Genomic DNA, 25,667 nt, shown 5'->3' with positions numbered 1-25,667 from the left:
CAGCGCTGCAGCAGTCACCGTGTTGTAGGTAATGGGACCTGGGAGCTCTGCAGCCTTCAGGACCAGTCTGGATATTCAAAGTTTTCCTGTCTGCTCGTGGCAGAGCCCCTGGCACAGACCTTAGACACCAGAGCCCACAGTGAGCTGCTTGCTGCCCATTTCCTGGGGATCTGCCTGTGATGCTGTCCCCATGCCGGCATCGCTGCCTTACCACCAACCTCTCTGTCACTTGGCCGGCAGCCAAGCAGAAGCCTGTCCAAAGTTAGCTGGAACCCGTGTATTTCCACAAAACAGTTCACTTTAATCAGGGTTTTCTGATCAAATTGCATCTTGTGGAAGGAAAAATCCCTCAAAGGCTGATGTGGGGCTGTTTACTACATCCCATGTGTGCAATGTGCTTACTTTGCTTTCTGGGAGGGGATGTTGAGCCAGCCGCCTGCCGTGGGCAGTGAGCAGAGCTTGTCTTCCCTATTTCTTCATGTGCATCCTATACGCGAAACACTTTCAGGCTGGATGTTTAGATGCAGCTGCTTGAAAGTTGCTCTCTAGAAACAGGAACACAGGTGGGAGTTTTCCTTCCATTTTCCTGTTCCAGTTTTCTTTTTTTTTAGCTCTAGTAAATATTTTTGTCTTGCACATTACCTGGCTGAAAGGAAAATCCTGACGTGTTATGGTAAGCTGTAACTATGTGATCTGTGTTGAATCTCAGTAACTTGCTCTCTGTTGCATTTAGCCAAATGGGGGTGGGAGAATTTGTCTGTTTATATTACAATTTTATTTTGTGTTTTCTTGAAACTCAACATAGCTGTTCAGGTGTAAGGCAGAATAAGTTTTACGCTTACCAGTATTTCCATATAAATGTGAAAGAGTTTTCCAGCACTTCTTTCTCTTTTACTGGTACTGATGTTTGTGTTCTTGAAATAACTTCGGTTGCATCTGCTCAGAGTTTAAGGTGGTGCTTGAATTGCAGATTTTCAGACAGGCATATTTATACTTTGTGTGTGTGTTTACATCACCATTTCTTAAACCGATATGTGTTCCATCCCTTGCAAATCACATTTTGGCTGTTCTGAAATCCTTCCCCTAACCGAAGTGTCTTCTCATATTTTTCCTTTTATGGGAAGATTTAAATAGCTTTTAATATAATTAACAGTATTTAGGCTTGTCCTAAATCAGCCTTGGCTTGCAGATAACAGCTGTCAGCAGATATCATTGAGGGGTTGTCTGTTCCTGGCCAGGCAGATATTCTGGGTTAATCCTTACTTTTTTGGGAAGGTGTCAAATGATTCACATCTGAAAAGGACAAATCCATTCAGTATTTTTGGCTTGTCTTTTTTCTTTTTTTAATTTTCCGTTCACCATGAGGCCAAACTTTTTACCTTTAATAAAACTTTTAATAAAGCATGTTTCAACACCAGTAAGATCTTTACAGGAGATGTAAGGGCTTGAGCTGCTGTTTGTGTTGGTGATCTCTGGCCACCGTACAAAAGGCAAAAGGCACAGGGGAGCAGGCCAGCACTGCTGTCCCCTCCACAGGCACCCCCAGCTCCAGGGAAACCACCTGCCCCCAGGGCAAATTCAGTTTTGCATCTCTCTGCGTTGCAGCTCAGGGTTCAAGGACCAGCTGGTGACAATGATCTGGACCTTGCCCTTTCGCCTGCATTTGTCAGCTGACCCTGTGCTTATCCCGTGGGATGTGGCTGCCAAATCCTGCTCAAGGCAGCAGAGGCAGGACCAGGCTCTGACTGTGAAGTGCCTCCAAGACTTGCCAGCCACACTATTAAGGGGAAGGACCACTTCTCCCTGCCAGCACCCTGGGGCTGTTTGCCTGTCCTGGGCTCCGCGTGGAACGTCCCTGCCCCGTGTGTGCTGGGGACCCAGCAGCGACTGGGGTGATGGCTGAACAGCCCCTGCCCAGGGCAGTGCTGCAGCTTTGCGTACCCACTGGTGACAAAGGTGGGGGGCAAAAATGGAGCGGGAATTGCCAGATTCTCTGGCAGCCCTGGTTGGGCCATTCAGCTGTACAGAATATCTGTCTTTTACACTTATTACTCCCACTGCACAGTGCTCATACCAGAAGGATCTCTACCAACATCTCTGCAAAGTCTCCAGTACAAGACATTGGGTGGAGTTGAAAGGAGAAGGGAAACTTATTTTGCTTGTCCCCAGGGCTTGGAAGCTTGAGGAGGAAAATTCAGTTTTGAAAAAATGATGCATGATGCTATTCTTGTTTTAAGACAGTCTGAGAGCTGAGATGGAGCACTGGCTCTTCAGCTGTCAGTGCTGGTGCTGGCAGAGGTGGCTGGTCTCTGCATGTTGGACATGCTGCTGTGTCCAGCGCATCTCCTTCCCCATCCGTGCTCTTGGGGCCAATCTGCAGTGTTCTTTCTGCACACTACCAGCCCTGTTTTCCCATTTACTGTGAGAACGATTTATGTGAAATGTTTCTGCTTTCATAACAAAGCTCTAGACTTCTTTTTTTATTTGTCTATTTAACTCCAGAGCAACTTGAAAACAAGATTGGAAGTAATTATGACTGTCCTGTGAAACCTGGCATGTTAAGTTAGGAAGATTAAACCCAACCGACAGAGCACTAATCTACTTTTGGGGGTAAATGCTGCTGAAAAAAAAACGGCATGAGGCAGGGCAGGTGGCCAATGGGGAGTGGGATGCTGGTGCGATGCCAGCAGCAACCTGTGACAGGGAGGCTGGGCTGACAACTGGCCATTCATCACAGACGAAAGGCTGAGCGTGGTGGCCCCAGCAGGGCTCAGCCATCCCAGCAGGAGAGCCGCAAGGATGTGGAAGGATAAGAGTTTTTTTTTCCTACCCTGCCTAGTATTTAATACTGAAGTAGCTATTGAAAGCCTGGCTGCCATCCGTCATGTCTCTCTGGTAACAAAGCTGCTGCACCAGGTTCTCGGTGTGGAGCTGGTGCTGCATGCACAGCTTTTCCACATCACATTGGCAACCGGCCTGGGGTTTGCTCTGCTCGCTCCAGTGACTGCAGCTCGAGTTAGAGTCAGGACTGCACAAAGATTTAGAACCTCTGCCATTCCAGGTAAACTAATTTTTGCAGCTGGGCTCAAAGCTACACAGTGAGAAGACTTTGGGCTTTCCTAAGACACCCCCTGGGCTGGCTGGGTGACCCATGTATCCACCTGTGGGACCTTATGGGTTTGGTGGGAGGAAGCAAATGGATGTTGTTTTGTGACTCTGAATGAGCAACTACATGGTCACAGCCTCGTCCCCAGGAGGCTGCAGTTGTCTCCTGCCTGATCTGGGGGACAAGCAGGGGAGAACAGTGTGGATGGGAACAATTTGTCTTTGGACATTTTCAGGTTCTCTGCTCCAGACAGGCTTGCAGCTCAGTCTGATGGGTGTGAGGTGTTACTTCTGTCTGTGCTTGCCTGAGGAGCAGAAAATGGTCCTGCAGCAGCCCTGGGCTTCCAACCATGGGGCAGCAGCTCTCACAGCCTCCAGGCAGCAGAGGTCTGAGCCCGCAAACAAGGGGGAACAGGAGGAACAGGGGAAATGGCACCTTCCTGGGGACCAAGGATGTACAGATCTTCCTTGTAAACCCTGCATCCCCCAGCAGAGCCTGACGAAGCCATGGGACCCAGTTACATCCAGTGCTTATGGTGCTGGGACCAGTCAGGTTGGCCAAGTGCAGAGCTCTGTCCGCACGTATGCGTAAGGCAGCTCTTCATTCCACCAGCGCCTGCTGGGAGCTATGTCAGAGCTGTCCTGTGCTAGAGATCATAATTTTCAGCTTCTTTTGCATTTCTGTCTGGATGTATTTGTGGCCTGTTTATTAGCAGTTATTACTCTGCCAGGTTTGTGTCTTCACCTTAGTTCTGCCTGTAATGTTCCAGTGCATTTAGCAGCAGAATTTGGGCCCTGGCATCACAAGCTGTGCTTCCTATCCCCTTGCAGCTTGCCAGTCCCAGCATCCCCACAAACCTCCCTGTGCATCCTCAGCCCCCAGAGCCCATCTTCACCATAGGCTGGTTCCCAGATGCAGCTACACATGTTGGTCAGTGCTGTCTAATTCCTCAGCCTGTCGTCTATTATTTTTCTGCAAATATTTTATTTGCACCAGTGTGCCAGGGTAGAACTCAGTCACCAAGCTGTTCATCAAAAGCTGCTGCTGTGCCGCAGGAAGACTGACATTATTCTTATGAACTCCGCTAAAGCCCAAGCCCAGCTGCATTGGAGGGAGAGTCAGAGCAAATTCACATGGGGGCACAGGACATGTGCAGGCTGTGGAAGACATTGCTCTGGGAGCAGAAGAAGATGACTCACTGCAATGTGAAGACAGGAGCCAGCAGGTTGTGAACACTTTAGTCAGGGTGTAAGCCCAATGCAGGAGATATTCTCCGTACAGACACATTTCATTGGCAATTACAGGAAAACGAGAAGACTGGGATGAGTAAGGAGTGCCTCATTCAGCAGGGGACCTGTGGTGGAATAAGCTGAAAGGCAGAGTGAGTGCTTGATGTTTGGCTTTCAGCTGGATTAACCTTTCTAGGAACAGAATTGATTACAGAAAGCAGAGATTTCAATGGTGCCAGCTCCACAGCTGCTGTCTTGTTGGCTTACAGAACATAGGCACATCCAAACAGCTGCTGTCCCTTCTTTGAGATGCCATATGAGCCAGGATTAGTCTCCAGTAGTAGCCATCAGCAAAGGAATAGGGAAAACTGAGGCCTCCACTTAACACAAGAATAAATATTGACACTGGGCATTCCTAGAGAGTCTGGATTCCTTCCATCATTTCCTGAACTCTCATGTAAGCCTTAAGTGCTTAATGTATCAAGTCAAAGAAGGAATTTTTCTTGCAACAATCAGCCTATTGCCACTACTCCGTGTTTCTCTTCCTAGCATGTCTCCACATGGTGACATCCCCTTTTCAGTGCAATTTGTAACACTGTGCTGGAAGCGAAAGATTTGTTTGAAATTGCTGAGTGTCTTATTCCGGTGTCTTGGAAAGAGCTTGTTTAATGCAAATTGTATAAAAGACACTGGCTTCCCTGAAATATGCAGCTGTTCGGAGGCTTTTACAAGTCATTGACTTTTTGCACCACTGGCAATTCCAAAACCATCCTTTTGGATCAAATGAAACACGCTGTTCAATATGAAATGTTCTGTTCATAGCTGGAGTTTTCTATTTTTTTATTTCATTGAATAGAAAGCTACTTCTAAACATAGGGCTGACTTGCAAAGTTGAAAGCTTTTACCCTGAAGTATCAGATCCCAATATTTTAATATAGGAAGGCAATGGATTGCTTGATAGAGCCAATTTAGCACAACTTGAATGAATGTATCAAAAGCAGGAGTCTTTTGGCATGGAGCTGCATTCGCTGCTCCTCCCTGGGTGTTCCATGCTGCTGGCTGCATTGTGGAGCCTTATTGTTGCAAATCCCAGCTATGGTGGTTTGTTTTTCTTTTTTTTCCCCAGCCTAATTTTTCTCAGGAATTGACCCAGTTCTAGCACTGGGGAACTGGCATTCACCCTACTGGCAAAAGTTTCTCATCTGTTTTAAATGATCTATCCAGTGTGACCTTTTCTGCTTAAGTAGCTTACACAATGAAAATACATGAAGGTTAAATCCTAATCTTGCATAACTCTGAAAGCAGGGCCATACATTTACGAGCAGCAAGGGACTTTTTTCCCCTCTGTTCTTTGCAGAAAGAAAGAAAGAAAGAAACAGCCAGCACTATGCAACTGCAGTGAAGGGAGAACTCATCCATAACCCACCATCCCCAAAATTCACAGGGTACTCCAGGTAACAGGGTTTGTACTACACATTTCTGCTGCTTTTTTCTTTGGAAAGATGAAAAGCAAAGTGCTGTCCACCTGTTCAGTGGTCTCCAACAACAGCCAAAGCCCACATGACCTCCTGGGGCTGCAGATCAGGGGAGTGGTGGGTCATAGTCTTCCTGGTTCCCCACTTCAGAGATCCACTTGGAACCCAACAGGACTAGCTGGTCTTCATAGTCTGAGTGCTCTTTCTTGCTCTCATGTCTATTTTCAAAGCTGTAGTCTCATGCAGCACATAGCAGTTGGTGTCTGTTCTGGGAGGCAGTTGCTACAACCAGACATATGGGATCACTTTTTATCTTTAGCATAGTAAAAGGTAAAAAGGTTCTGAAATTTTGCTTGCAGATGCCTTGAAAGTTCAAAAAGTTCAAACGTGTCAAGGATGGTCATGCTCTTTCCATTGGCTTCTACCTTCAGAGCATCTTAATGGTGCCAGAATTAAATAGCTCTGATGTGATGGGAATGGCATCACCAGAGAAGTGATGGTGCCTCTCCCGAGTCTGCATGGCCAATGCAGCTCTGCCCTGCCTGAGCACGTCTGCCTGCACATACCCAGTGAAATGCAGAGAATAACTGGCAGACGGAAAAGGGCCTGATTCTGCCTCTGTGGCTCCAAAACACTCCCGTTGGATCCGCTGGGAAGCAATGACTCATTCATTCAGGCATCAATTCAAACAGCAATACAGTAAGTATTGTACAGGTGCTTCTGGGGAAGTCTTCATCTTAACAAGATGTATTCCTTCAGTTCCTGATGTAGTTTCTCATGTTCTTATTAAGTCTGAACTGTTTCTCAGTTGTTGGGCCATGGGAAGATCCAACCTCAGCCACAGCCCAGTGCTTGTCGGGGCACACACAACATGGCTCCACTCTTTCCGAAACAGCCTTTGTTCTCCCTCCTGGAGAGGATTTGCCGCAACCAACTTCCCTTGACTCACACCAGGCAACATAGAGATGACCCATCCCTGTATTACCAGTTATGACCCTGGATGATCCTGTAACACAGCACCAGGAATTGCGAGATGTGTTTTCAGTCAGGTGCATTCGGTACCAGAGCTCTCACCTGGGACAAACCAGGTGTGGTTGAAGCACCTGCTCCTTGCAAAGGGCGCTCCAGGCTTGGGGCCAGGGGAGCCCTCAGGGTGTTTCAGGGAAGGAGAGACAAAGTAAATGATGCCAGGCAAGGCTACGTAAGGGTCATGTTGACCAGGTGTGCTGATGCTCCTTGCCCACAAGAGAGGAGTGAGGGGATGGATAATTTTATATATTTCCTGCAGAGCTCCCAGAGGCAGCAGCGGCTGGATTGGCTCTGGAGCCAGCAAGCTCAGGGAGAGATGCTGTGGTGGGTCAGAGCGGGACTGTCCCAGGGACCCCAGCCAGAGCTGTGTGGGTCGAGGCACCACGTGGGGCTGGGGACACCCATGTGCTGCTGCTGCAGGGGCTCGTGCAGCCTCTGGCAGGCAGCCTAAACTGATGATGCCATTTGGTTTTCATTTTAATGAATCATTTAAACATTTCAATGTTTTGACCTACTTGAACATAGATATAAGAACAATTAATGCCAACACCTCATAAATCCTGGAAATGAGGTCTACTCTAGTGCTGGCTTAGTAAAGCCTTTGATTGTGTGGCAAGTGCCATAACATTGTGCTGTGGCATCTGATCCCTGAAGAGAACAGATTGGCCTCTTTAAAAAACCTCCAAATTTCTACAAAATGCAAAGTTTTGAGCAGAGGCTGCTGAGAAGCTCATCACTCCAGAGGCAGACAGGCTCCCATGCACTTAGACATCCAGGTAAGAGCACTTTGCTGGTTTCAAATCTCTCTGTGTGAGCCTTTGTTTATTTTTACTCGTCTTGCAAAATCTTATGAATATGTTAAAATTAACTGTACTGGAAATGGAAAAAGCTTCCTCCCACTAACATTCATGCACAATCCTTGGATGCTGTTGCTCACCAGCTGTGAGTTATAGCTGCTGCTCTCCCATGTCCGTAAGTCATCTCTCCTCATCATCACAACCTTGTACTGAATTATGAGACCTTTCTGAGGCAGAGACTTATGCATACAGACAGGTTTGCACCAACACAAGTTTTATTTCTTGTTTGATATGTCAAGAAGTAATTCCAGCCATTTCTTCTGTCTGGAACTCCTCTGTGGACGTGGGGGGACTTGATATTAATTGAAACTGCAAATTAACTGTTAAAATTGCTATATATTTTTAATTGCCACTGTGCGTTGTCAGTTAGAATTTCTGGTTAATTAAACTCCCTCACCTCCTTCCCACATCAACCTGTCTCCTCCAGCTCCCCTGAGCCACTTCTGCTTCAAATGATGGGGTTTTTGTTGGCCCCCAACACTCAGATTTCACAAGTTCCCTCTGACTTGAAGCTCTATCATTTAGCAGACCCCCAACTTTGTACTGTCACACCATAGCCGTGGGTGCTGAGGAGTAAGCAGCCATGCCAGAGTGTGACCTGGGAGTCCACATTTTGTAGCCAAGGCTGCATGGACAATGTAAAGCAAGTTCATGTAAATGTCACCATGTTTGTACACAAGCAAAGCTCAAGCAGTGGCCTCAAGCCTTCAGAAAGATTGATACCTATATCTCTAATCTATATGATATCTATCTCTATCTATACTGTATCTATATTTTTAATTTTTAATTTTTTTTTTTTTTTTAATTTTTACCCATAATCCATGTGCTTTCTGTCACAGGGAAGCAAGCTGGGCTGGTGTGTCTATAGGCAGCAATTTCTATCCACTTTCAGTATGAAATATGAGGGAAGGAAAAGCTCCTCCTGGAAACTCTGCTCCTCTCTCCCTCCCAGTCCCCATCTTCCCCCCAGCAGACATGACAGCCAAGACGACTTCTCACAAACATTCCTATTTCTTTTTTTTGTTGGAGGGTGAATTAGAAAGGAAATTAACTCTCTGGATTTTTTTTTTCTTGTTACTCACCAAATCCTGAAACAGGAAAGCCAAAAGCACTGGTGACAGTTCATAAAATCATTGAATGTCCAGAGTTGGATCCACATGAATCATCAAGTCCAGCTCCTGTTGGACAGTTTTATAAGGTGTGCCTGTTTATGGGATAAGGAAAGCCTCAGGCATTCTGGTTTGGGTTTCTTTTTAATGAAAATGTCGTTGGTCTGAGGCCCTTCTACAGCAGGCGGGTCAGTCTCTCAGCTGCATCACTCTTTCCACAGAAAACGCATGGCAGACGGCTCAGTGACTGAAGAACATGCTGACATGCCTGCAGAGAATGTGCTTAGTTAGCCAGAAACTATTTCAAATGTGGCCAAAGTCATTCGCATGTTGCCATCCCCAAAAATTGCAAATAAAAGTCCTCTGGGAAATGATTAATCGGACTTGGTAAACAAGTTAAAAGGCAATTGTTGTCAGTGCTCACCCTGCAGAGGGAATGCCAGGGCCTCACCAATGTGCTGAAGCTTTTCAATTCTGCTTTATTTCTCCAGCCTCCTTCCACAAGTGCTGCAGGACAGCTTTTCTGACACCTCACACCTTCCAGCAAGAACTTCTAAAGTCCTTCCTCTGCCATCCTACCTCTGAATGGCTCTCCGGTCGCTTTATGTTCTCTCCGTGATGCTGGTGTGGGGCTCCATGGTCTCCTCCTCCTTCTACCACACCTCAGGTAAAGCTTGGCGTGCCCTGCGTGTTGCTGTCTAACGTGTAGTTCACATTAACTTGAGCCCTTTATGAAGTTAGTCCTTCAGCTGGAGCTTTTCTTGTGTGCTACAGCAAGAAGATGATTTATTAATATAAATCTGCAATCGATTGTGTGAATATATTGTGTGTTTAGTGGGTATTTTTCTGAGTAACTGCAAAAGGAGCAGAAAGTGCCTTTGGTCCATAGTGAATATGTTGTTTGATATAGAGTTATTAAATATAAATACCACTTGGATATATAAATGCTCCTGAGCATGGTCCCGGATGGACAGACTTTGCAAGGTATAAGAAATACAAGGCTTATTCATAATTGGAGAATAATATTTTATTATAAAAATATATTGCTCTGCAAGCTATCACCCATGGCAATGGCACCTCCAGCACCCTTTACTTCAAGCCCTCAAGCACCTGTTTGCTGCACTGCACCTGCCAGCCCCAGCAATTTTGGCCTTTGGTAGCTGGGACTTTGCACCCAGAAGCTTTCCTTCTTCTGATGGACAGCGAGCAGGTCTGGCTCTCCCTGCTGCAGCTGGTGCCTGGTGGAGAGGTGAAAACATGGCCAGGAGGACACTGAGAGGCTCCCTGTCCTGCCAGCCAGCATCGCGGTACTTTGCCAGCAAACGCATCTCTTCTGCACCAAACAAAGCAGCTTCAGATTTAAAAATGGGCTCCTCGAAACACCAAAATCGCCTGCCCAGCATGGAGAAGTGCAGACATGGGGGGCACCCGGCAGGCTGCAAAATACACTGAAAACTGCAAAACCTCCTGCTGCTTGCACAGCCTGAGGCACTGGATGTGGGGCAAGGCAGAGGGAGGCAGCTGGGAGTGAGCAGGTGGTTCGTCATCAAAGCTGTGACATTTGAGTGAGTGTGCACGGCAGGAGTGACTGGACCTGAGGGCTGCAGCCAGCACATCATTACCCCACTCATTGCCATGCGAGTCACATAGATAAGTGTTTGTTGTGTGTGGTTTTTGTTTTGTTAACTTTTTGCCTTCTTTTCTTCTTCCTTCTTCTTTCCTTCTTTTTTTCTTCCTTCTTCTTTTCTTCTTCCTTCTTCTTTTCTTCTTCCTTCTTCTTTTCTTCTTCCTTCTTCTTTCCGTGCCCCCCCCAGACCCATTCAGGAGCAGCATTCCTTCAAGAGAATGGATAATGAAATAGAGTATTTCTAGTCCTGTGTTCTGTATGGTTTGTCATGCAATATTGTGAAAACTAGGAACTGCAAGAGGCAGTGCTGACATTTAAAAAATAATCAAATCCAAGAACACAAGAAACATCCAAAAAAAAAAAGCTTTTCCATTCCCTCTGAAATCTGGTCAAAATTTATATTGCAAGAATTGCTGCTTACAGTTGCAATCATTTTGAAAAAATATTGCAGTTTTGTTCAAGCTCAGGATGGAAACAGATTTCAGAGTGTTATAGTTTCTAGCTATTAATTGTTTTTGACGAATCTAGTCTTCTCTTGACAGCTTATCAGCAGGCTCATGACAAAGGCTAGCAGCTTTTTGCTTCCTTGTTAGCACAGTTGCGAGGCTCAGCATTAAGCCAGTCGGGAGGATTTCCCCAAGCACAGGAGAGTCCAGCTTGCAGCCCTTCCAGTAGATCTCCTGCGCCAGCCCCTTAAGGAAATTACACGTCAGCCACCACAACAGTGGTCAACTCGAGGACACGGTGTCTGGTGACGTGGAAACCCTTCCTCACGCCGACCCTCGTGGACTGACCAGTGGGAGAAACACCCCTTCACCTTCTCCTCCCTCATTCCTCAGTGTGGCTATAACTTGTCGTCCTAGATAAGCCACTCATTCATTTTTTAGCATCTACAGTTCTTCAAGTGCCAGTCCCGCAAGCTTGCTGTCCCTCACGTGGCTGCTTGCTTTCCTGGAGCCTTTGTGTGTTTGCGAAGACCCAGGAGGTGGGTGAGATACCCTCACTTCTCCCCCGTTCCCACTTCTGATGCTCACAAGAGCCCAGCTTAAACACTGAGCTCCCTGTGTGGGGAAATCTGTGCCTGTCATAGCGAGACCACATCCTTGCCTACTGCAAGAACATGGGGCTGCTGAATACCAGATATTGCACATGCAGGGCTGTGCCCCATTGCCCCTGGAGCTGGAGCAAGCCCACCACCACCCTCTGCATCACGGCTGCATTCGTGGGGCTCACAGCTGGTGGGAAGGAGAGACCTTTACTTGTTACACTGAAAAATACGTAAAATCTATTTTTTCTCCAAATTATTATAGTCTATTGTTCCCTGCACCAGCACCTCCCTGAATGCATTGCCATGATATCCTACTTTACCATCTAATGTAACAGCAAATCTCCTGTGGAGCTTTACATGCTGGGAAATGTGGGATCTTAAGATTGCTGCCCATGGCATGTTTCATTTGGGAGCGTTTCCTTAGAAGAAATTAATCCTCCAGTGATGTTCCCTGAAAGCTTTCCAAGAAGCACATTAAATTTTGATTTATATCACTGTCTTCCACTGAAAGACATTCTCAGGATCTGTTTTCACCATGGATTTTTTTTTTTTCAAAAAAAAAGGAATAAATGGTATAAATCCTGATGAAGACATGAAAAAGATGGGAGAGAAGCCAGGAACCTGGAAGCCAGACTTAAACAGGGAAGTGGTGGCAATGCTGGACTGACACTGCCAGGAGACGGGCTCCAAATCACCACAAAAATAAGTGTATCATGCTGTGAATATGTTGAAACCCAAATGGATAACCTCACCTTTAGACAGTGGAGAAAAATGACTTTAGATGTTACAAAAATTGACTTTGTTTGAGCTGATAACACTAAATAGCCTAGACAGCTTTCGTTATGTGAATGACAGCTCCATACAGAGCTGGACGTTTAGGAAGCATATCTGAGTATGGAATTCATCCATAATATATGCTGATTTATTAACATATGGCAGCACCTTACAAGAATCTAATAAGAGCCAGTTTGACTATAAAAGCATATTTTTGTATAGCTGATAGATGTTGAAAATAAGAATGATTTTTAACTCTTTGCATTTCTGCTTCTGTATGGTTTTGTCTTGGTTTTTCATTACTCTTTAACATACTTGAAAGGAATATTTAAAGATATAGGGGTGGTTTGTGTCTGTTAGAGTTAAGGAATATATATTTCCCTAACAGCACGCCGTGAGCTGTCAGCCTATGCTGGTGTATGTGCTGAACACAATGTTCGCAAGGATACTTGTCATGACACTCAGTAAATATCACAAGTTAAATATAAGCAAATATAGGACTTGAAAGGTCATCCCAGGACAGCAGTTTTGCTTAAGACAGCTTGAAAAATAGTGTCAAAGATGTGGCATTCTTTGTGCCTTTTCAGTGGTTCTTGAGTGCTTTCTCTGAGCATCAGCAAAAACTGTTTTTTGGGGGATGGGCAGGCTTAGAACTTGGTCATGGTGGTTGTGAACAGGCTATTAAATAGCCAGGGCTGGACCTGGACCAGCTGTGCTTCCCTCCACCTCCAGCAGCTGCATTGGTCCCCTCATCAAATTCCCTGAATTTTTTATTGTTTTTCTTTACACTGACACTCTTTCCCCTCCCCCCCACCTCCCTGCCCCGCTTTCTTTTCAATTTAGTTGCCCCCCCACAAGACCTTCAGATCACTGATCCTGGACTCTTAGGTTCTTTAGATATCGAGTGGAAGCCTCCACCCAATGTACAAACCTTCAATGAATGCACAGTGAAATACAAGTTTGAATACCGCAACACTGGTGACAGAGACTGGAAGGTAAGACAAAGCACAGTTTATTCCTCTTAAATCTGGGCTATTGTTCTGCCTTTAGTTCCTGCATAAGTTTATGTTTGGATTTCAAGAAGTGGTTGCCAAGCAGCTCCAGCTTTCCATGAAAAGCTGCACTGTACCAGGGTTTTGAAACTTTTGCTAGATGGGAATGTGTTTTGAAGTATAAGACTGACAACGTCAGAGAAGGGGCTATTTCTGTGAAAGGGTGTGGTGTTTGCTGGCAAAAATAATCCAATAATATCTAGTAGCATTCTTCATTGTAAAAGGCACTACATTTTTCAGAAACTCTTTACAGGGCTTGAACAGAAACTCAGTGGGATGCAAAAAGTGGTGAGTAAAGTATGGGAAGGGTTGTAGGAATATATTTTGGGAGTACTTGGAAGGTGAAAGCTGCTGCAGGCTTAGGAAGATAAATGGAGTGGGGGAGAGGAGAATCCCAGACTGTATGGTTGGCGCAAGGTACTGAGGAACACAGGAGAAAATATGCTGAGGATGTCCTTCAACAACACAAAATACAGATTGGTGTCCTGAAGGAAAGGGAGTTTTGTTTTTTTATTTTTTTTTTTTAATATAAGCTTAAAGCAGAATTTCTAAAGAGCTTGCCAGCTCAAGAGACCAGGTAGAAAAAGAAGCAGCAGTCACATTGGGTTAGCAGTGCTGTGGACCCAGCCTCTTGCTGTGAATGGTTTCCACATGTCCTTTGTGAGATGGTCATCTACTCCATCTGCCCAAGGCAGCAAAGCCAAGGCTGCCAGGCTGCACTCAGCCACTACACAAATAGGTTTTGGCCCAACCGCCCCATGGGAGCCTGCAGAGGTGGAAAAGCGTGCTAACTCCCACCTTGTTTCAGCTATGGATTACAATTGCAAGGGCATGGAAAGGGGCTCTTTGACCTGACATCGGTCATGAGGCATGGCACACTCCTAACCATGCAGCTATGCAGATTCTTGTATGATAATTTGCCTGGCATTTAAAAGCCAAAAATTAAAAAAAAAAAAAGAAAAAAAAAGCAGTTTTTAAAAACACATCAGAATTCCCTAAATCACAAGTTAGAAAAGTGTCTTATACATAAGGCAGATTTAAAAAGTAGAAACCTTGACACCAGATAAGGTCATGAAGAAGACTCAGTCTGAAAAAAACCCGCGGGACACCAGCGGAAACAAGAGTCATCAATGTCTGTTAGAAACTCCTGGCTGAACATGCCTCTTCCACCTTGGGACTGCTGACAAAAAGCCTGACTGTGGGCTGGGCCAGGGCCGGTCCTGCTGCAGCAATCACGAGCATTTTATGGCGTGTTACATCTGTCTGCTTGGGCTAATGTGACACATTATCTCTCTTGTCATTTGTTTTAACTCTTTCCAACATATTTTTCTCTTGTGTAAAGTAAGGGGGTGTAAGTCCGGTGAAAAAAGCCCAAACAAACAAAGAAAGGAAAACTAACCTTCAGCAGGGGTGCTCAAAAAGTCCTGCAAAGGACTAAGCTCAGTGCCACCTGGCAATGAGCCTGTACTATGCTGCCTGGCTGCTGCTCAGTCCTTGCAGGGTTGTGCTTCCCATAGGAACCATCAGTTACAAGACTCATTGTTCCTTCTGTTTCTGATTACCTCATGTCAAGAACAAGTGCCTTTTATGGGGATTTACAGTGGTATCCTTGTTAGACCCCCCCTGCAGTGCCTCTGCCTAGTGAGGATCCCTTGAATCATCGTGTGCTCTATCTTGTCATTGCTGGTGGCCTGCAAGGTGGGGGACCCAAAACCAGCGAGGCTGGGCAGAGCAGGTGGTACAAGAGTGCTGGAGAAGCCCTAGACAGGAGAAACATGGCGGAAATTTAAAGAAACGTTAAAGCACGCAAATGAGCCTACCTGCAGCCAGCACAGGAGCAATGGTAACTAATTCTGCAGCACACATAGTGACAAAGAGGTACTTATAAAATATGTCTTTCAACCAGGTTATTTTTACCAAAAAGCTAAAATTCAGAGTTGGATTTGACCTCAGCAGGACTGCTGAAGTGAAGATACAGACACTGCTTGAAGGACAGTGTACCAATGACGTGGAGGTGCAAAGTGACTGGATTTTTGCCACCTTTCAGGTCCCATTGCAAGGTTAGGAGCAGCCTGCGGTACCTGGTGTAGTTTTGTTCTTTGCATGAGCCTGTTGCATGAACCACTGCTTGCCTGGGGGGTTGCTGGATACATGAGCCCTTGCAGGGCCTGTTGAGGTGTGAGACACCAGAGCATCTCTCTGCTTCCACTGGCTGTGGCTGTGGTTACTAGATACTTGAGGTTTGTTTCCCTCCGCCTGCAACCTGACTTTGCTGGGTTGCTGCATGAGCTCCACTGCTAAATAGCAAGGTCAGTTATGCATCTTTCTGCTCTAAGTACAGTAAACTGGCTTTCATATGAAACAGAGCACTTGGCAGAAAAGCTATGATCTAATAATGGTGACTGGCTGTTTTTTCCCTTTTTTGTCCTTCAATTGCAGCACACAGTTGTTTAAAAACGTAAAATGATATTTTACTGGGCCTGACTGTTATGTTTCTAAATGGTGGTTGTTTCCTTCTCATTTGACAGGAAAACTTGAATCAGCGGTTCAGAATTTCCACTGCATCTATCATGACTGGAAGTACCTCAAGTGCACTTGGAAACCAGGTCATCCCGCTCCTCGTGGCGTACATTATGGGCTATATTATTGGTATGTCTCAGCAAAATAGAAAATCAGCCAGGCAGCAATCAAGTGAACCTCTCAGGGTACTAAAATGCTGCGTCAAATATGATTTTATGGCTGGTAATGCTATTACACGATCCACTCAGAATGAGCAGAAATAATGCTCCAAGCAACATGTGCCTTCTGGCAAGGAAATCCCAAATCCCTACTTCCTTCCTTAAAATCAGGCTTGTGCTGACCTTCTACAGGGAGTGCCTTCTCCCTTCCTTCTTTCCCTTTTATTCATCCCCCGTGGAGTGCTTTCTGCATGTTGTCTTTCACAAAGCATTGTGCTTTCCCTTTCCTGAACATAGATGGATCATTCTGGCCGCACATTTCCCTTGACCACAGTGTGTATATCTCTATAGGATAGGATTCAGCAGGAGGTTACGAAGCTCAGTGAGCCCTATACAAAGAGCTGGGCTTCTTGTTAACTAATGGTTTTACTCTTTAAATATATTTTCATAGCCTTAGCACATCTCATACAAGCAACCATACTGCCAAAAGCTAGTAATAATGCATGTTTCTCAGTTGTTTCTTTTATACTGCTGCCTAATGAATCTGTTCTGCAAGAAAAACAAATCTAGACAGTGGTTTTGGACAAATGCTGTGTTTGTGCTTCAATTCCTATGAAATTATGGTAAGGATGACTAGTTGTGAAATCATTCAGTTTCATGTCTTTGGACTATGTGTAGAAAACCATAGCTGCTTTTTAAAAATAGTTTCCTTGTAGCTCTTGGAAATAGTCTTCAAAGCAGAAACACTGATTTAAAACCATTTTACTGACTACAAAGGTCTACTTGAAGGAAAACATGGAAATTCATGTCTTTTCCCTAACAAAAACACCCCACAAATAAAACCCCAACCAACCCACCCTTATTTAATTGCCTGTAACAAAACCAGGTGTTTGGATCTGGGTCCCATTGTATAACAAGAGTAGGTGGGAACACTGCCATGGCATCCTTTGATCCCTGTGAGTTGATTTTTATAGTACTACCAGATGAAGTCTTTTCCCCAAAACATAACGTGCTGTGAAGGGACACTAGGCATAGCGTACAGAGGCTGGATTCAGCCCTTCCTCAAGGGCACTAACCCAGCAGGAGTCATAAACTGCAATATGAAAACCCACTTAATATTTCCAGGATGGGGCCAGGGATTAAGCTTTGGGTAGTGGCCCCAAAGACAGGAGGCAGTTTTAGAGGACAGGGTTGTGTTTGTACATTTGGTCTGGGGAGAAACGGACACAGCCTACAAAATAACCTCGGAAACCATCTGTACACGTTAATTTGTTTTTGTCTCCGCCCCACGCTTTTCCCATAGTAGGAGTCCAAGTGATGGCTGCATAACACTGTGCTTTGGATCACTTGCGAAAAGCAAAGTGTGGGTAGGATAGTGGCAATACTTAAGGCTCAGGTCCAGTCTTGGAAAAAAAAAAAAAAAGCCTTACCCAAGTACTAACTGTCACTGCTTTGGCTATTTTGTTTCTTTCTGTTTTCCTAATACATTGCTAGGTACGAGGGGCTGGACCGTGCAGCGCAGTGTGATGACTATATTCAGGATCATGGTGTAAATGTCGGCTGCATGTTGCAGAATATGAGCCAGGCAGAATACAAGGACCTGATAATTTGTGTCAATGGTTCAGCAACAGCCACACTGCTACGGCCGTTGTACGTCACCCTTCGCCTTCATAACCTAGGTAACAACATCAGGAGAACAGCAGGGCTCTGGGGACCCACACAGCCACCACCTGCCCAAGGCTCATGTCTTGCACGAGGGGGCTGAAACCAATCTGTGTTCTTGTAAATGAGCGCCTGTAATGTGGTCAGGTAAATTGTCCTCCTGGAGAAGGGGCTGTGGCATGTGCCACACAGGACTTCAGTTTCCAGCAGTGTTTGCAGGTGAACAACACCACTCATTGCTCACCTGGAAGGCTCAGTGGGAGCTCAATAATCCCATCAACAGAGAAAAGGGGCAGAGGTTCAGATTAACTGAAGCCTTTCCCACCAGGAGTTGTTTCATTGCACCTCTTGACCTCCTCTCTTTTTATTCCCTTGCCCAGCAATGCCCTCACCCCCGGAGCAGCTGGTGGTTTCTATGTCTGCATCTGAGGAACTTCACATGGCATGGAGCCCACCGAGCAGTGAAACGCCGCCCCAGTGTCTGGAGTACGAGGTTCAGCTGACAGAAGATCAGGGGGAGGCCAAGGCTGCCTGGGTGGTAAGAACAACACATACCATGTCACAGGGAGGGGATAGGGTGGGGGTGCTCTGCCTGATGGCCAGCAGCCAGGAGACATGCTGTAAAATTGGGGTTTGCACGGAGTTGCGGAGAGCATGTTAGCTACCCTGTGCATGGAGCATGTAGAGACTTCAGCTGGTACCACTGCTGGAAAACACTGACCTGCTGCTCCATCGCACATGTTCCCACTACACAGCATTCGCTTTAGCAGCATCAGATCCCAGTGTGAGGGATCACTTTCTCAGGCCTCCTGCCTGTCATCTCAGCAGGCTGCCAGGTCTGCTGTGGACTGCCTTCCTGAACAGGGTGGCAACTTGGTCTAATGACACTATAATTCTAATCTCTCCAAAGAACTGGCCTGGGACACAGAATGACTGGATGATCTTGAGGGTCTCTTCCAATCAAAATGATTCTATGACTTTTATGATACAACATGTCTTTTACTCGTGGTGCTTTTTGACTTGTGCATTATCCACATACAGTTTTGCTAGCAAAAATGGCAAGAACTAATTAATCATAGGGGACATCAGAAGGATGTTTTTCTCTTTAATTGCAATGAGTCTTCTTAGCTAATTTAATGAAAGATTCCATAAATTAGCAGGCATAAATAGCAACAAATATTATGTTCCCCCCCCCCCAATGTATGTATTTTCAGTAGATTCATCTCCATAATCATCTTATTGCATTACCTGGTCCAAAACTATTATGAAATAATTCAAAACTGCCAGAACATAATCCAACGGTTTGCAGAACCTGGAAAGCATGTTCAGAGACATCCAGACATGCCAGAGAGCTACTGGTGGTGGCATGTAATTAATTCCTTGACATTTGTTCTCTCTGTTTTGTTTCTCAGTCTGTATCAACCCAAATGGAGACCACTTTAACAATATCCAGAGCAAACCAAAGCCGCATTTCATGTGTTCGAGTCAGAGGGAGAACAAATATTTTCTGTGCTGACCAGGGCTTTTGGAGTGAATGGACACAGGAGTGTTTCTCTGGTATGGAACCCAAAATAACCAATGTTTCTTTTACATCTTTTATAAAGCCTGTTTGGGACCAAGTGCTCATGGTTGCCACGAGCATCTGCCGTGTCCAGCACTGGAAGTGGAATCTTGGTATAGTTACACCCTCAACCTATTACACCACCATGCCATTCCTACAGATTTTCACCTCTAGTGCACTGGGGCAAGCCCCAAAATATTAACATTTCTGCACGGCTATGATGGAGGAGCGATCTCTTTGCAAGAGAGGGCGCGTGGTACTCAGAGGCTCTCTGCAAGGCATCCTCATGGCACCACAGATCAGCTCCTTTGCACCCTGTAGGCTCTATAGGGCTGACCCTGTGTGCACTGGCTCTGCTGTGAGATATAGAAGGAAGGAAAGAAGCACATAGCAGTGGCTACGTGTATTTGCAGGATATATCTCACCCTGAATAAGTATGTTACGATATCTAGTAACATACACCTGGCACGTGTCTGAAATAAATAAATAAATAAATATAGGTTAATGTAGGGTAACAAACCGGGACATGCCGAGTTTGCATCTGAGACCAAGCTTTGTAAGAATTAATATGACCCATTCTGCAACTTAGTGTTTTCTTACCTGCTGTCATTTGTCTTTGCAGTGCCCAGAAAACAGGACAAACAGCTATTTATCCTCATTCCAGTCATTCTGAGTTTGTCCAGTAGCCTCATAATATTTACATTGATTGGCCAGTGCAAGAAAAGGTAAGTACCCAGGCAGCCTGTCCATGCAATGTGCTTTTATGTGGGTGTCTCAGACTAAATTTATAAATGAAAGAACATAATAAATATTAAGAGCCAAACATTAATAGGTGCTCTAAGACTGGACACCAAACAACAGTATATTTTCAGGAAACAACCTTGTAAACATGACTGTCTCTGATATGAAATGCCCCATGACAACCCATAAATTCACAGAAGAGACCGAAATCCTGCTCATATGAGCCAAGACTGCTTCTGTTAAATGCACACACAGCAGCATAAATAATGCCATTATCTTTCCCCAAACCACTTAGGCAGCAGAGATTTGTACTCGTTGTGTTAAAGAAATGCCATTTTTATGGGCTAAGGCCTCTTTCTCTTTGTGCTCCCATCCCAGTAGTTTGCATTCATGTGAATGATGGCACATGGGGAAAGCAGACACAGTGGGTGGATTTGCCCATATCCAAATTATTGATACTGATGACATTTGCTTCAGGTCTGAAGAATCACTTAGAGAGAACTGATCCCCTGGTACTGATAACTATTATATTGTTCTTATGGTCATATAGTGTAAGCAAGTGGGGAGTTATTCTAATATGACTTTTAAGGCATTACTGATGAGGGAGAACTGGCTATAGAAATGCCTTCACGTTGTCTTCAGTGATGAACTAACACTTATTTGGTAGTTGAATGCATGGAGTTTGAGACACATGCTCTTTCATCTTTGTCTTGCATCTGCCTTTCAAATGTTTTGGTTTGTGACAATCAAAGAAAGTGTAGATACTAGCAAGAAAATGGTAGAAAGCAAATGCTTTCCACATTGCCACTGGAATGACGTGATGGGTGACAGGGATGCTATAGTGTGTCCTCAGCTGTCTCTTGGTGCTGGAAATAACAATCTGTGCCCATTTCAGATCCCCAGCAGGAAAGCCATTGCACACATCGGTGGGATGCTAACTCTGCTTGTGACTGCTGTACCACTTGTGTTTGACGGATTGCTCTTAAAACCTCACCCAAGGACAGCCGAGAAGCCCTGAGCTTTCTATAGCCCACGTGGGTCTTCCCTACCTGCTGTCAATTTACATGGCTGGTCATTGCAATTCAAGTCCTCAATGGGCCCAGGAAACTATTGGAGGAGCCTTAAACTGACTCTGGAACAAGATGTTTCTGATAACAGGACAAGGGAGAAAAAGAAGGCAGTGCAAACTGCCGTAGATAAAGATGACACATTGCTCTGTGGGTTTGTTTTTGTTGTTGTTTTTTTAAGGACTCTACATGTCAACAGGCCACACACTGAGTGCAGCACCTCACACACAATGCTTAGTACAAACGCCTACATCTAATCACTGTACCCCACCCTGCTCTCACCAGTCCTCCTACTCCCCAAATACTCAGCTGGCTGAGAGCACCTCAATGCTGAACATTAGCTGCTTGAACTATTTATTTCGTTAGCTGATATGCCTTATCTGTTGCAAAGCTGAAGTGGGCAGGCCTTGAGAGAAACTTTAGCTATAAAAAGACATGACCACAGCTACTGCAAAAGACAGATGCTTCAGAGGAGAAATGAGATACCAAATTCAATGAAGCACCCAAGATGACTCTCAACACCAAATATTCAGCTGATGAAGTTGCTGAGTGGTTTTTAAGGAGCACTTCCCTATGATGATGATAAAAAAAAAAATCAACTCTAGATGAGACACTGTTCTCCAAGTTCTGTTTGTTTCTTTTTGTTTTGGGTCAAGGAACTAACCAATTCAAACCCTGATATGCTTTCATTTCATCTGAACAACCCAGAAAACCTATTTTCTTGCATGAGCGTTTGTTCAAAATGAGAACAGTAAAAGCTCAGAGAGAAAATCAAGTTTGCGTCAATCAGCTATGTAAAGAGCCATGCTAATCCAATTGGGCACGAAACAACACAGCAAGTGCTGTCTTACACATCCAACTGCAAAATTATTCAATCACTATCAGCTGCTTCCACTGCTAAATGGGCAACAACCCAATGTTATTTGGGGAGCAACCAAAGGAGGAGAGCACCAGGAAAAAAAAAAGGTCTGTGCACAAACTGGAGCAGAAATGAAGTTCCTGGCTGCTGTTATTTTGATGAGATACAACCTCTGCCTCTGTTACCTCCTGGGGCTTCTGGCCAGCCAGCATGAGATGGCTTTATATTTAAAAATATCAGTGATGATGCAATGGGCATTGAAATACTATGTTTTACCTTGATGAATGCAGCACATTAGAATTGGAGATGGGAGCTGGACTTGCAAGGCACCAACTGGTCTAACGGAGAAGGTGAAATGAACCATGAGCAAGGGAAGGAAGCAGGAGTAAAGCTGGCTTGGCCCAGAAGCAAACTCCAGCCCCAGCTCAGGGAGACCTGGCAGAAACCTCCAAAACATGCTCATCATCAGAGCAATTCAAGGTAATGCACAGTTCACACAACTGGCCAGAGGCAGGAGGCTCAGGATGGCATTTCCTCCTCTGTGTGATGGGAGAAAGCAGCTCTTTGCTGATGCCCTTCTACCATCTGCAGAGTCCCCTTCCTTCCTGCTCTGGGTTCCAACGGGACTTTTGCAGTGACAAGGGGCACAGCCCCACACTATGGCTGCCCCTGGCCGACACAATGCAAAGATTTTGTTCTGACTTGATCCGGAGGCTGGTCTGCATGTACCTCCCCACAGAGCGATGGGCATCAGGGCAATCTCTGGGAGGACCAAGACTGGATCTTCTGTTCTACAAAACCATGATGAACAGAGATACTCAGCTAAGCTTGTTCTAGGGGTTTTGGGTACTTTCAGGAACTAGAGGACCTTAGCACATCTACAACTGGGTAGCATTTGGGCTATGGGTTTTCAGAACTACCACCAGGGCAAGAGTTATTGCATTAATATTGCTGAAAACCAGAGAAAGCACCAGAGAAAAACTATTGGAAAGAGTCCAATTGAGATTTGCCATTACTGGAAATAACTCCAGGTAGGCCTTCGATGTTCTGCCAGCAACTTAAGCCATTTAAACATCTACTAAAAACAAATCAGTGCATGGTGAACCTCTCTCACGGGAAACACAAGACAGGCAGCTAGAGCCCACCCTGCTGCCCTGGGTACATCTGATGCGATCTCGCTCATTTCACCGTGCGCGAATGTTGGGCACAAACATCTGGAGTGGGCCAAATGGTGCTAGAACCCTGACCTGCTGGACAGGTTTAAATTGGGTTATAGTTTCTAGTCTAATTTTGTCCAAAAAAGAGGTAAGAAGGGAAGAAGAATTAAAGAGAATGAGTGCACATAGGAGGTGGTGAAGGAACAGATGTTGTACCTCCGCAGCTAGAACTCACCCCAAAAAAAGATCAGAGCTATTTCAGGAACCACAAAATATAAAAGTTAGGCTGAAGCCTGCCTAGAAACCTGCCTAGTAACAGAGTGATAAATTAAGTACATCTACTTATGGTATCTATATGCTGCAGCTCTACAGGAGTGTTTAGGTAGTGAACGCTGGGCTTGGTCCTGGGACAACACTCCCTGCTCAGCAAACTCACGCTGAAGAAGGTCCTTGCTGCAGCAGGACACCCCCAACCCACTTTCTCACAGCATCATATCTATGGCATCCAGAAAATGTAATCCTAATATGTGGCCAGCAGCTAGTCTGTCCCAACAACCTGATCATTGCTACAATTTCAGTAGTATGCTTTTTTTTTTTCCCTGTGATTATAGAATTACACTAATTATGTATTTCTTTCACACAATATTTGTCTTACAGTGGTTTAATTAATTGGCTGTATGCCACAATTAATATTTTCAGTAAAGAGCTTTAAAAATCCCTCCTTTGGCATACTCTGCTCTTATTGTGCCCAGCTCATGTCTGGGTTCCCTGGTGTTTTTACCATCTTAGCCCCACATATCTGGTGAGGCGTGTCCTTGCCAAACATACAGAGAACTCCTTTGCATACCATTGGGTTTGGGGTCTTTTTTTTTTTTTTTTTCTGTCTTTGACTGATGAATTCTTAGAGCTATTTGTTGAAGAATAAAAAGCAACCTTTCCTACAGAGTTTTTTTCCCAAGAGAATGTCAATACTTGTCAAACATATGAAAGCACGATCCTGTGCATGCTGCAGGGAAATGCAAAAATCAATTTGCATCTGTCATTTTCTAACTGCTTTTGGAAGTAGCAAAAAAGGAAGGCGAATGCCAAGGTCACCAGAGTCTCTGAACTCCAAAAATTGCCCTCCTCCTCTGACTAAGGTCTATTTTCCAGCTACCAACAAGACAATAATTTGAAAACCAGTTTACTTTCTCTTTCTTCATTATCCGTCCTCATATTTTTAAATTTTTCTGACTGGCCTCTGAATGCAAGATTTTGAAGTGTTTGAACCACTATAACCTGCCAATGGCTGAAAGGCATAAAGCAAGGCTGGCATCTTTCAGGAGCTCTTTACTGCTCTTGCACTTGAGGAAATGAAAAGGTAGAAGTTGTATCGCAGCAGCTGAGGCATCTCTGCTGAAGTTTTTCATCTCGTACAGGCGCTAGCAGCTCCATGGCCACTGGGTGTCAGCATCTGTGCTTGCATGCTGAGGACGAGGAAAGCAGGTGCAGTATCGCTTCGGCCAGAATTCAGTATTTAGTGCATGAAAATTAAATAGATGGCGCTCTCACTGTAAAACAGATGAGTTTTTTTCTTTTTGTACCGCTAAACGGAGAAGTGTTGCACCTTTGCTCCATCACTCCGTGCCAGGTTGACTGCTGGGTAACATCACCCCTTGTGCCTCGTGACATCACGACCATGGCACAGTGCTGCTGAGCTGATCAGAGCGGCATCTCCTACAGCATGTGTCAGCCAAAACCAGCCCATGCTCTCCCACCCCTGCTCGTGCCACTGAGCAACCACAGAAATACCCTATCAGCTCAAACTGGAGGCTCAGCTGACTGGGGACTGTGCCCTGCTGTAAGTCCCTGCCTTGCTCTGGCACCAGAACCTCCATCCCCAAGCCACCGTGGGTTTCAGCACCCGTCGCCAAACCACCATGGGTCTCAGAACTCATCCCAAACCCACCATGGGTCTCAGCATCTATCCTGGAACCTCTGCAGCTCTCAGCACCCATCCCTGAGCCATGCAGCTCTAGGGAATACCTAGATCTTGTAAAGATGTAAAGCAGCACAGCCCTTCTGGCTTCAGCTTCTAGATGTCCAGGCTTTGGAAGTGCAGAAGAATCCTAGAATAGTTTGGGTTGGAGGGAACCTTCAATGTTCATCTAGTCCTGCTCTCCCGCAATGAGCTGGGACATCTTCAACCAGATCAGGTTGCCCAGAGACCCATCCAGCCTGGGGTTGAATGTTTCCAGGTATGGGCCATCTATCACCTCTCTGGGCAACCTGGGCCAGTATTTTACCATCCTCATTGTAAAACATTTCTTCATCACGTCTAGCCTGAATCTCACCTCTTTTAGTTTAAAACCATCACCTCTTCTGTCATAACATGCTCTGCTAAAAAGCCTGTCCCCATCTTTCTTATAGGCTACCTTTAAGTCCTGAAAGCAATAAGGTCTCCCTGGAGCCTTCTCTTCCCCAGCTCTCTCAGCCTGTCCTAGTAGGAGTGGTGTTCCATCCCTCTGATAATCTAAAATCTAAAGAGCTTCATGGACCATGGCAAGTTTGCAGCTCTCTGTCTTCTGCAGCAGGGTACATTCGAGAGCACTGTCAAACTCTTTATATCTGTGTAGAAGTTGAGTTTTCTCAGGAGA

At 45.3% G+C, this 25,667-nt stretch overlaps 1 protein-coding gene across 2 annotated transcripts; it reads left to right on the top strand.

Moving 5' to 3' along the window:
• Positions 1–424: 424 nt before the first annotated feature.
• IL13RA2 (interleukin 13 receptor subunit alpha 2) lies at positions 425–23,748 on the top strand. 2 transcript variants are annotated; one of them, XM_082061690.1, is made up of 10 exons: positions 425–673; positions 9,297–9,472; positions 13,098–13,249; positions 15,213–15,366; positions 15,835–15,955; positions 17,479–17,663; positions 18,027–18,184; positions 19,059–19,203; positions 19,830–19,932; positions 20,844–23,748. In XM_082061690.1, the coding sequence occupies exons 2-10, from the start codon at positions 9,391–9,393 to the stop codon at positions 20,884–20,886; spliced, it is 1,143 nt and encodes a 380-aa protein (XP_081917816.1). In that variant the 5' UTR covers positions 425–673; positions 9,297–9,390; the 3' UTR covers positions 20,887–23,748. The 2 variants fall into 2 exon arrangements, with proteins under 2 accessions (XP_081917816.1, XP_081917817.1); XM_082061691.1 differs by lacking the exon at positions 425–673 and adding an exon at positions 5,768–5,789.
• Positions 23,749–25,667: the final 1,919 nt, after the last annotated feature.

The sequence above is a fragment of the Streptopelia decaocto genome, assembly GCF_964273445.1.
Source record: "Streptopelia decaocto genome assembly, chromosome: 10".
NCBI classification, from domain to species: domain Eukaryota; kingdom Metazoa; phylum Chordata; class Aves; order Columbiformes; family Columbidae; genus Streptopelia; species Streptopelia decaocto.
The sequence above is the reverse complement of the archived record's forward strand: the minus strand, read 5'-3'. Positions and strand labels throughout refer to the sequence as shown.